The 12,308-nt window shown below is 43.1% G+C and overlaps 1 protein-coding gene across 2 annotated transcripts in view; it reads left to right on the forward strand.

Annotated features, from left to right (window-relative positions):
- Positions 1 to 11,931, forward strand: part of AP1G1 (adaptor related protein complex 1 subunit gamma 1) — a 126,601-nt gene extending 114,670 nt beyond the window's left edge. For both annotated transcript variants that reach the window (XM_075009218.1, XM_075009217.1), the window contains exon 23: positions 8,178 to 11,931. In XM_075009218.1, coding sequence (XP_074865319.1) covers positions 8,178 to 8,279 — 102 coding nt within the window. In that variant the 3' untranslated portion in view covers positions 8,280 to 11,931. The remainder of the gene's footprint in view (positions 1 to 8,177) is intronic.
- The last annotated feature ends 377 nt before the right edge of the window (positions 11,932 to 12,308 follow it).

Genomic DNA, 12,308 nt, shown 5'->3' on the forward strand with positions numbered 1-12,308 from the left:
CAGTTGCTCAAGTTTATGGTCAGCCTTTTTCATTAGCAATTTGCAGTACTCCCCTCTGGGTTCTTGACAGCTCCTTGGATGTTTCCAAAATGCTTGGCAGTCATCGTCCCAGTGCTTCTGTACCTGGACAACTGCCTTATCAAGGCCAGATCAAGGGAACAGGTTAAGGAACATGTAGCCCTCACCCACATACTATTCCTTCACCTAAGTCTCATGCTAAATGAGGCTGAACCTACCCTGAGCTCTACACACAGATTAGAGTTCATAATAGGGGAAGTCTGAATGTGAGTCAGGCCGGAGTGTCCCTTCCCACACCCAGATTACAGGCTATAAGGGAGATGATCAAATGCCTGTGCCTGTTCTCCATCACATCAGCCAGGAACAGCATGAGACTCCTGGGTCACGTGGCTGCGTTCACATACATAGTGCGTCGCACCAGGTTGAGGCTATGCCCACTACAGGCATGGCTGACTAAGGTGTACAAGTCTGCCCATCACCCACTGGACATAGTTGTCATGGTCCCTCTCCACAGTATGAACTCCCTGAGCTGGTGGCTACAGGAGCAGGTTATGTGGAGTGGGATGCTGTGTGTCAATCCACAGGACTCTATAAAGTTAGTCATGGATGCTTCAGCCCTGAGGTGGGGTGTGCACTTTGCCATGATGAGTACACAAGGTACATGGTGTCAAGGGGAATTATTGCTGCATATCAGTGTCAAGGCATTCAAGGCATCCTGTCTGGTGGACCAGGTGTTCCAAGCCTGCATGCATGGCACGTGCATGTCAGTCCTGACAGGTACCAACACTGCAGGTATGTTCTGTATAATGTGACAGACCCTTCCCTCTAATCCACAAGGTTCTCAGGGGACGGCAACACAGGACCTCCCTAATTCTAATAGGGTATACAGGCACCACCATGGATGTGCCACTCCAGGGAGCTGGCCCAGTGGGTATCCCTAAGGAAGAACCTTCTGACAATCATGCACGTGACGTGTACACACCTAAATGGAATGGACATGAGCAGCACAGCTCAAAGAACAGCATTTTCAAAAGGTAGGTCATCATTGGCAATGGACTTAAATTGCAGCAGGGGAGGTTCAGGTTGGACATTAGGAAAAAGTTCCTAACGGTCAGGGTGATCAAACACTGGAACGAATTGCCAAGGGAGGTGGTAGAATCTCCATCACTGGAGATATTTAAGAAGAGGTTAGATAAACGGCTTTCAGGGATGGTCTAGAAAGTGCTTGGTCCTGCTGTGGGGGCAGGGGGCTGGACTCGATGGCCTCTCGAGGTCCCTTCCAGTCCTACTCTTCTATGATTTTTTCCCTTGTCTGCACTTTTTCCAATTCTAATAATAATTTTGAGACCACACCCTTCACACAGCAGTCAAGGTGTGGGTATGCCATGGATTTATGTAGTGACATTGAGATTTTCTCTCTTATCTACCCCTTTCCCAATGGTTCCGAACATTCCGGTAGCTTCTCTAACTGCTCCTGCATGCTGACTGGATATTTTCAGTGTCATCCTCAACTAGTCCAAGATCATTCTTTAAAGGTAGCAGCTGATTTAGACACTGTAATTGTGTACATACAGTTGGGATTGTGTTCCAGTGTGCATTACTTTGCATTTATGAAAATGAAATGTCATCTGTAGAGCCCTGTAAATCTGCAGGCATCTGCTTTATGGCCATGGACGTGGATATCCACAGATCATTTTTGTGGATGCAGATATAAATGTTGTATCCATGCAGGACTCTATTTATGTGCTGTTTTTCCCAATGTAGTGATCTCCCTTTGTGATTCTTCCAGTCAGCTTTGCGCTGTCTGTTGACGTTAATCCCCTATGCTCCTGTTGGCCGTATGCAACTATTTTAGCCTTTGACAAAAAGGCTGGAGTCTCTCCTGTTTCAGGCATTGCTTGCAGAATGTTAAAGGAGTTCTGAATGTAGAATCTTTATGAAGGTGGCTTTTGTCCACTGGCTTTCATGCGTAAAGGGAACCTGGAAGGATGATGGCAAGTATCAGAGGGGCAGCCATGTTAGTCTGTATCTGCAAAAACAATGAGAAGTCCTGTGGCACCTCATAGACTAACGGATTTTTGGGAGCATCAGCTTTCGAGACCCACTTTGTCTTTGCCCAGGAAAGCTGATGCTTCCAAAAATCTGTTAGTTTATGAGGTGCCACAGGACTTTTCATTTTCGGAAGGGCGGTGCCTTTTTATCTCAGGAATGTCAACTGCTGGAACATTTCCTTGTGTCTTAGATAAAACTTGAAAATTTACGTGAGCCTTACCTTGAGCAAAGTCATGATTTCTCTTGAGTGTTCATAGCTCATGGGGCTCAACGTGTGTTACAAATGTCATTCTTCATAAATATTTTGACTAAAAATCCCTTCCTCTCTATTGCTGTGATTTTTGTCCTAATTCCCTCAGTTTTACAGTCATGGAGGCTTCCAGGGTAGAAAAGACCTGAATTACTAATGTGATATAGAAAAGATACATTCTTCAAAAATGTTTAAGCCACCCACATCTATCCTAAAGCAATAAAAAGATCAAGATCAGTATTTTCTCTTTGTAGAATACCGTCAATGCTTGCCTTCCTCCCAGTTTTGTAAGAGTTAGTTAATGCTTGTCCTCAATCATATTGTCAAGTATTACTATTCAAGAGTTGATGCACAAGCTGGAAAGACTTTTCAAATCCCAGGTGCCATTTGCAAAGCTTCTGTTTAATAGTAGTATCCTTTTACTTGTAAATTATGCTAATCTGATCATTCACAATAATGCTTAGGTTGCAAGCTAATTCTTTGGAACAAAAGGGAGCCTATCTGATATAGAATCAGAGCATGTGACTCCTGGTGGTAGCTTTAGAGTCCCTTTCTGAAAGACCCCAATAGTCATTTTAGGGATGCTTGGACTGAGGTTGAGATGGACATAGGAACCAGTCTTGTTGAGAGTCTCTGGGTAAGAATAAAAGGTGTGAAAAACAAGGGCGAGGTCACGCTGGGGTTTACTACACAACACACAACCAGGAAGAGGAGGTTGAGGAGATTTTTTTTTTAAACTAACAAAAGTGCCCAAAACACAGCAGTTGGTGGTAATGGAAGGCTGCAACTATACAGGTGTCTGTTGGGAAAATGACACAGGAGGGCACAGATTATCCAATAAGTTCTTGGAAAGTACTGGAGATCATTTCATATTTCAGAGGGTGGAAAAACCTGCTAAGGAAGGGGCTGTTCTGGATTTGAAAGAGAAGGCAGTTAGATGAAAGTGATCATGACATGATAGAGTTTGTGATTCTGCCGAACACTGGTATGGAAAACAGCACAATAAAATGAATTGCAAGAAAGCAGATTTTGCAAACTCAGGAAGTTGCTAGGTAAAATCCCTTGAGAAGCAAGTTTTAAAGTGGAAAAATAGTTTGAGTTGGTACTTTTTTCAAAAAGACAGTATTAAGGGCAGAAGAACAAACTATCTCATTGCATAAAGAAAATTAGGTAGTATGGCTAGAGACCACATTGGCTTAACCAGGAGTTCCCACAAAAAGTGAAAACTAGATCAAATTACAAAGGATGAATATTAACAAGCAACATAAATATGTTGGGACAAAACTAGAGAGGCAAAGGCACAACATAAGCTCAAAATAGAGATATAAAGGATAACAAGAAAACATTGTACCACTACCTTAGAAGCAAGAGGGAGACCAAGGACAGGGTACTCAGTGCGGCTGAGGGCAATCAAAGAAAATGTGGAAAGGGCAGAAGTGCTTGTGATGGGTTCCCCTACTGGTGCCACTTGGAATCACCATTGAGACCCCCTGATTCCACCAGCCTTGGCTTCCTTTACACTGTCCTCCTATGACAGGCTCTCACATTCCTTCTAGCAAACATACCGACAAGTGCACACACCCAGCTGCAGCTTCATAGAGATGCTGAGATCAGCTGTTCATAGGAAGCGTCAGCTAAGGAACTGCCCTGTCATTCAAGTGCCATGTGCCTGTTTGAATGGTAGACTTAAATTATAGCATCTTGTGCTGCACAGAGAAGTGTACAGTGTAAACTCTGTGAAATTTAGGAAGAATGTTGTGATCCCTTCTGTCAGTGTGGAGAGGAATATTCACAGCTTTCTGCCCCCAAATTATAATTTTCGCACACTGGTTTTATACAAAACAAAACCTCTTAATTCCTAAAGATAGATCTGAAGCAATTATAAGTGATAGCAAACAGACCAGAGCAGATTACCTAACAAAAAACAAAATCACAAAGAGAGCCTAACACGCTAAATAGGCTATGAATTAGCAAATTTCTCATCCAGAGTGATACAGGCCGGTAGTCTTAAGGCAGAAGCTGCCATGGCTTTTCAGCTTGGTTTTTCCAAGTTTTCATGCATAGGCTAGAAATTCCTCTAACCGGGGCCCATCCTTCCCACAATTCAGTTCTTTGTTCCTCAGGCATATTATTGTGGGGAGAGTGAGGTCCCTACTAATATCAAGGCCCCCATTTATATCTTCGTACTCACTGGGTGTGACCTGTGTCAAACAGTTCCCATTGTGCAGTACTGTCCCTGAGAGTTTCTGTTGTGTACAATTCCTGGGGTAACCCTTGTATTTGTGTCAGAGAGGTAGCCGTGTTAGTCTGTATCTTCAAAAATAACAACAAGAAGTCCTCTGGCACCTTATATACTAACAAATATTTATGTTTATACTATGCTTTTTGCTTTTTTTTGCAACAGTGTTGTTGACTCGTATTTAGCTTGAACCATAGATTCCTTTCTGGAGTACTCCTTGCTAGACTATGCTTTATAAAATCTGTTAGTCTATAAGGTGACTTCTTGTTGTTCTCGAAGATACTGACTTAACACGGCTACCTCTCTGATAAAAACAAGAAGTGTTGTGGCACGTTATAAAGACTTGTCACCGTGCAAAGCACTGCATTTAGCCATATTGAATGGAAATCCATCAATCTCTTGTGTTTGTATGCATTTCCTCAATAAGCCATTAACATTATTTGGCCTTCTTACTGCAGTACCTGAACGTACCTGCTTGTGGGTGTTCTTGAAGCTTGTGTATTTCAGTAACACACATAACCAAACTTCATAATTTTACATAATGATAGCACATAGAATCCAATGAGATACTAATATCTAGCTGATCAAGACTTTAGAATACCTCACAAGACATACCTTGTACAAAACATTTAATTACATGACAGTGGTAAATATTGGGGTGCCAGCATGTGTCACTGTAAAAAGACTTTTTTGTTTGTTTTCTCCCAAAAGTTTAGTAGCATTTGGATGATGTTTAATAAGGACAGATGCAAAGTACTCCACTTATGAAGGAATAATCTGCTTCACACAAACAGAATGGGAGTGACTGTCTAGCAAATATTAGGGGGTAGCTGTGTTCGTCTGGTGAAGTGGGTCTTTGCCCACAAAAGCTTATGCTCCAATATATCTGTTAGTCTATAAGGTGTCTAGCAAGGAGTACTGCAGAAAGGGATCTAGGGGTCAAGCTAAATATGAGTCAACAGTGTGACGCAGTTGCATAAAAGCAAACATGATTCTGGGATGCATCAACAGAAATGTTGTTAGCAAGACCCAAGAAGTCATTCTTCTGCTGTACACTGCACTGATTAGGCCTCAACTGGAGTATTTTGTCCAATTTTAGGCACCACATTTCAAGAGGGATGTGGATAAATTGGAGAAGGTCCAGAGAAGAGCACAAGAATGATTAAAGGTCTAGAGAACATGAGCTATGAGGAAAGACTGAAAGATCTGGGCTTAGTTAAGAAAAGGCAAAGAGAGGACATGATAGCGGTTTTCAAGTACCTAAAAGAGTGTTAAAAAAAGAAGTGAGAAAAATTATTCTCCTTAGCTTCTGAGGATAGGAAAAGAAGCAGTGGGCTTAACTGCAAGCAAGGGAGGTTTAGGTTGGACATTACGAAAAGTTTCCTACCCATTAGGGTGGTCAAACATTTGCAATAAATGGCAACACTTGTTTAAACAACTTAATTGTAACTAGTTGGTTGGAAGAAATTGCCTATTGGCAATAAACTTGTGATTTTACTTATGATTGTCTAGAGAATGGATAAAACATGTTAGATGAGCATAAAATAAGTCCATTTTATTCATATGTATGTATATATTTTTATGCAACCATCAATAAACATTGACCAATTAAATTGCAAGAAAAATTGTAATTAATGCAAAATTTGAGCTGGTTTGGATGAAATCAGATGTTCAAACCTAGGTCTCAAACTGCTGAGGGCCACAGTTAAATCTGTGTTTCTGATATGGTTTCCTGTGTATTACCTTCTTCCAAATCTGCAGTTTTATTCTTTGTTTTCACAAGGAATTGGTCCATTTTAAACCTTTTCAGTTGTAATCATAAATACTGAACTAAAATTGTGCAAATAACAATCTTATCCCTTACTTCAGATAACAAGCATAATGTTCCAGAGCCAGGTACCCCCAACTCCCTACTTTTAACCCAATCCCCCCTCCCTTCCTCCAGAGCCAGGCAGCCCCCGCCCTCCTCACCCCACCCCTACTTTAACCCTCTCCCACCTATCACTCCCTGATTTAACCCAGCCCCCCCCCACCCCCCACATAAACCACTGCCACCATCGCCACCCCCACACACTTCTCCCTCCAAGTGCTAAGGAGGGACGTGTGCAGTGCAGCATGCAGCTTTCTTGTGGCTCCGAGCATTTTATTGCTCAAAGATCTGGATGCAGCTCCAGCATGTGTATGCCCCCCACTTCTCTTGTGTACCCCCAGGGTATATGTACCATCCATTGAGAAACACTGTGCTGAGACAGTACTGGGAGAGGGGAGTATGCCCACAAGGCCAAAGTCCTGCAAGGTGTACACGAATGTTTTAAGTTTGGGAAACACTGGTCTATATGGTACTTTGTCCCACTGTGAGGGCAGGGGACTAGACTTAATGACCTTTCAAATTCCCTCCCAGTTCTAATAGCCTACAATTTTATGGCCTGACATAGTGAATGCAGTGAAAATGTGGTAGGAACTGAGTCTAAAATAGAGAAGAAACCAGTTAAAAATTTACTGGTGGGCAGGGGGGAGGCGGGGAATGTTAGCTCAGTGGTTTGAGCATTGGCGTGCTAAACCAAGGGTTGTGAGTTCAGTCCTTGAGGAGGCCATTCAGGAATTGGGGCAAATAAATGTCAGGGATGGTGCTTGGTCTTGCTAAGGGGGCAGGGGACTGGACTAGATGACCTCCCAGAGTCCCTTCCAGTTCTAGGAGACGTGCATCTCCAATTATATCTAAGTCACCTGCACCTGATTAAAACATCTCACAATATTGAAGGAGCTGACTCAGGAGGTTTCTGAGTCATTAGCAGTTATCTCTGAAGAGTCATGAAAGATGGCAGAGAGTCCAGAGGATTGGAAAATGGCAAATACTGTGCCTGTTTATAAAAGGGGGAAAAGACAAACAGGGGAACTGCAAGTCAGTTAGCTTAACTTCAGTACCCAAAAGCTATTGGAGTGAATAATTAGGCAATCAGTTTGCAGATACTTAGAGGATGGTAACGTGATAAGTAATCAGCATATATTTGTCAAGAATTTGTTAAGCCTTATGGATAAGAGAAGTGGTAGACATGGTACATCTACACTTCAGTAAGGTATTTGGTAGTCTTTCATGATCTTTTCATAAACTAGGGGGAATAACCAACATGGAGCTATTATAAGGGGGGTGCGTGACTGATTGGGTAACCGTTCCCAGACTGTCATTATCAGTGATTCACTGAGAATCTGGGAGGACAGAATGAATGGGGTCTCACAGGGATCAGTTCTGAGATTTGGTTCTGTTCAGTATCTTCATCAGTGAATTATAATGGTATAGGAGCACATTTAACTAAGATGGTGGGAGGGGTTGTAAGGAGGATTAGAAAGCTCTTGCCTGTTTTAGATCAGCATTTGCACTAGCTGAGCAACATTTACCAGATTAACTGCCAGTATCTTTGGAGGGTCACACCTCATCCTAGCAGCCCATGTGATAAAGTATGCCCATGGCATGGCATAGAGCTAGTGCTGTATCCCTATCTCCTCCAGAGATGATCACTCAGGGCCTACAGAGGGAGAGATGTTGTGGGATGGATTGAGAGTCTGGGGTTTGCTGAAGTTCCTGACTTTGTTTTTTTTTTTTTTTATTTCCTCTGATAGCAACAGCTCCGTATGCGGATCAAGTTGACCTATAATCACAAAGGTTCAGCAATGCAGGATCTAGCAGAAGTCAATAACTTCCCTCCTCAGTCCTGGCAGTGAGGCCGTGGCAACATTCTTACTCACCCCACCTAATCAAAGAAACTCTGGGAAGGTTGTGATCCCTGGCTGTCCCCCACACTGCACCATGGACTGGGGGAACAGTGAGGCCTGCTGATGAGGAGGAATTTCCCTGAAGTGATGCTGATTTTGAAGCATATCTCTTAAAACTAATTTCCTCCCTCCACTGATGCTGCTTGTGGAGGCTGCTCTGCACTCCTCCATGCATTCACAGCTGGACATGACATTCCCCTCCTCCCAAGAAACAGCACCTTTGGAAGAGAGAACCAGAATTGCTTGCAAGGAAACACTTTTTTTCCTCTCTCTCCCACTGTGTAGCAAGTGAACAGCTGTCCTTTCTTTCTGCTGCCTTCTTTCTGTGGGGTGGATTTTTGCATCACTATTATCTTGGTAACCATCTTCAGGCACTTTCATGTGGGGTTTGGGGGAAGTTTATTTGGAGACCATTAGGAAGCCCTGCTTTTTTTGGTTTTCCCAATGTGTGAAGAGGCTGTAGGCTGCTGCTGACCTGTTCTGTGCATTGTTGTACACACACAAACACCTTAGCTGTATAAATAGCCACAGTAGGTCAGGGACAGAGTGCAGGAAAAGGGATGAGATCTGATCCAGTTGATTTGGTATGGTATACAAATAGTAAGCTGCAATGTCTCTGTTCCCTTCACTTTCCATCATTAGTTGCAGTTGTGCAGCCTCACAATGGCTCTTCTGTAGCCATCTCCCCAGAAGCATCACGCTGAATCAGAGACTTAGAGATCCAACCCATCCCATGCCCAAAATTTCAAAACTCTAATTGCCTTCAGTCCCTTGGCTGTTCTGCTCAGTTGGTCATTTTTTTTTTTTTTTTTTTTTTTTTTTTTGATAAAAGGCCCCGTTGCCTTTTGGGAGGCTTGACATAGACTACACTGCATAGTCACTTTTCCCTGTTACCGCTTTCATTTCCTAAGTCTGTCAGAGACCTCTGGATTCCAGCCAAGTTCATTCTTCTGACTGGGATGTTTATGTTGTATCTGTAACATTGGCACTGAAATAAAGACCATGCAGTTGAAAGAGTACTTTCCCACTTTGTACTTAATGGTGGTGCAATGAAACCCTGTTGCTCCTTGCTCCCCTTTCATTGAAGCCCATGTCAATCTGATGTGGCACCCACGTTTATTCCCAAAGTGAAAGTGACTAAGCAAGATGTTCTTTGTGTGGAGGCTGGTATTCTTGAACATATGGTGCAAAGATTGGAGGCCTGATGCTCTTCTGTGCTATGTCAGTGGTTTCCAGAAAAGAGCTGTGTATGGTGCACTGTGCATTTTTAGGGTTCACTGTCAGCCAGGTAGTGGCTCATGAGCCCCTTTGGAGAGGTGCAAATGGAAGCCCAGGCCCATCATGAAAGAGGACAGCTATGTATGGAGTTAAGCACTCTCCAGGGTTGGGAAAAGGCCAGAGGCAGACTTGGGTTTTCATTTTTTGAGCACATAGACCTGTTAAGTAGCATCATCTCCAATGCTGATGCTTTCTCAAAGGAAACTGGAAGCAAATCTGCTGTACTTCTCCTTTAGAGCCTTTTATATGATGACCCATTGACTGGTCTCGTATCCAGTCTAGACCTGTGCACGTGGTCACAAAGGGCTGGTGCCAGGCACTAGCCTTCATTGGAAATGCTTCCATCTGTCAGCATAACTGATTTGGGTGCAGGATCTGCTGGTTGCCAATTGATGGTGGGTGGTCAAAGCAGCTTGTAGCCCTGGGCTCTGGGAGGCTGCATGCAAGTGCTTGATGCTGGGCATTTAGGTAAAGTAGACAGTTGCTCTGACTTTGCCTTTAAAATGCAGTTAAAGATTTCTGTTCCGATGTCTCTTTTCAGTGATATTAAATGATACTGTCAGATCGGCACCAGGCTTAGTGTGTGATTGATGGATAGGTTCCTGCAGCAGCACTGGTTTCTCTCCGACTCATGGAGGCCATCTCTTTGACTTCCGGCATTTAGAGGGGATCAGCTAAAGCCTTTGGATTAGAGTAGAAGAGAAGCTCTAGCATTCTACTGGCATTGCTATCTGCCATACTACAAAGCTTCCTAGAAAGACTGAGCTCTACTCAGTGTCTCCCTTGAGAAGAAATTGATGATCTAGATAGCCCCATATTTCTTAACAGCTGTGTTAAGAGTTGACTGTTGGAAGTGCTGAATGTTACTTCCCCATTCACTTCAGCTACAACTAAGGGTGATGATGCATGTTGGATATCGAGCTAATGGGAAGCTTGTGCCTTAGTTCCTGTGAACTCTCCCATTCCCAGCTGAAGGCTGCACCTGCCACAAAGTTGTTCATTACTGTGAAGACTGCTACACTTCAATAGTTGCTTTTGCATAGGAAGAGCAGTGATATTGGTGCATTAGTGAAGACAGAGCTAATGCTGCAGAAGCACCAGTTACACTGGCCTGTTGATTGCTGTGGTCGGAAGCTGAATACCTCATTGCTTCAGGTGCTGTTACTTCATCCCTTTGGGAGCATCATGTTTTGCCAGTAGCCTTCCAGATGGAAAGCTGGTAGGGATAAATTCCTCCTGTGTGTTTGGCTCCTTTTCAGTCTCATTCCACAGAAGAGACATTTTCATATGCGTGGCTCACTCAATGCAAAGTTTGGTGCAATTGTGATAAGTCTCCTCTTAAGTTCAGGAGAATGCAAATGGCTGGGTGGATTGTATGCTTGTAGGGCATTCCATCTGAGGCCATCCCTTGTCTGTGAGGTAATCCTCAGGCAGAGATGAAGCATTTCTGTCATCCTGGGAGGTCTCAGCCTTTCTATTGCTAGCAGCATGGGCTTACCTCCATACCAGAGTGAGGAAGAGTTTCACAACTTGCACACAGCTAGCCAAACTTTCTGTATAGGTGGTTTGGGGCTGGGAGAAGAAAATGAATGTCTCCCCTCTCCCCCCACCCGCCAGCCGCTGAATGTATTAGTCTTTGGGCCTTGAAACAGCAGAAGGAATAGGAGCTGTATCAGACTGAAAACAGAGGAGATGGGGAGAAGGCAAGTAAAAGTTCTGAGATTTGATTTTGTGCAGCTTCTTGGGGGAGAACAGCACATGGAATTGATGTGAACATCTCTTTCAAGTAAGAGTAGTGAGTAGCTGCTGCCTACACAGGGCCCATGATATTTAACCCAGAAGATGCTAAAGCAGCTGGGACATCCAAATTTCATTCCTTTACCTAGGACTGGTTCTGGAGCAGTAAGGATGGCTTTTTAGACCTACTGATGTGCTTTCCATGTGTTTTATTTTCTGCTTGGGGGCTGTGAGGGAAGAAGTCATTGGAAGCTTCCCTCTGTGAACTCACTTTATTCCTGTAATCCTTTTTCTTTCTTGAAGATGTAAGTAACATTTTACATGGAACCCCATCCCATTTTCTTCATTGTAAAAATAAATAAATAAATGAACTTATTCTGAGCGGGGAGCGTGATGATGTTCTAATTATTATAGATTTTTGAGATGTGAAAAAATTAATTAAATGCTAAGTCTTAGAGGTGGGTGAAGAACATAACAGATGTAAACATTTACATGGGATGCATTAGAATTCTGCTGTGTGTGTATTGTCTTTCAGTTGAAACAAATTACGAAGTGACTAATAAAGTCAATACTCAGTGATTTAAAACTGTGTTTTGTTTTTTCAGTTGTGGGGGAAAGGACTGGGTTTTTAGCTCCATGATCACCTGGCTAATCTCTAGGAGGCATGAGAAGGCAAGGCGTCTGGAATAGCCTGAGCACTGACCACTGAAAGTGCCACAGAGTCTCAACCAGGTTACTAAGTACTGAAGTCAGTCTTACTGGCCTTTAATTGGCAGGATCACCTGTGAAGCCCTATTTTAAAAATTCATATTGCGTTTGTTACCTTCCAGTCATTGACTACCAAAGCTGATTCAAATAAGTTACAGATTACATTTAGTAGTTCTGCAATTTCACATTTGAGTTCCTTCAGAACACTTGGAGTAAATACCTCTTGGTCCTGGTGATTTATTGCTATTTAAGTTG

Source organism: Carettochelys insculpta, chromosome 14, assembly GCF_033958435.1.
Source record: "Carettochelys insculpta isolate YL-2023 chromosome 14, ASM3395843v1, whole genome shotgun sequence".
NCBI lineage: Eukaryota > Metazoa > Chordata > Testudines > Carettochelyidae > Carettochelys > Carettochelys insculpta.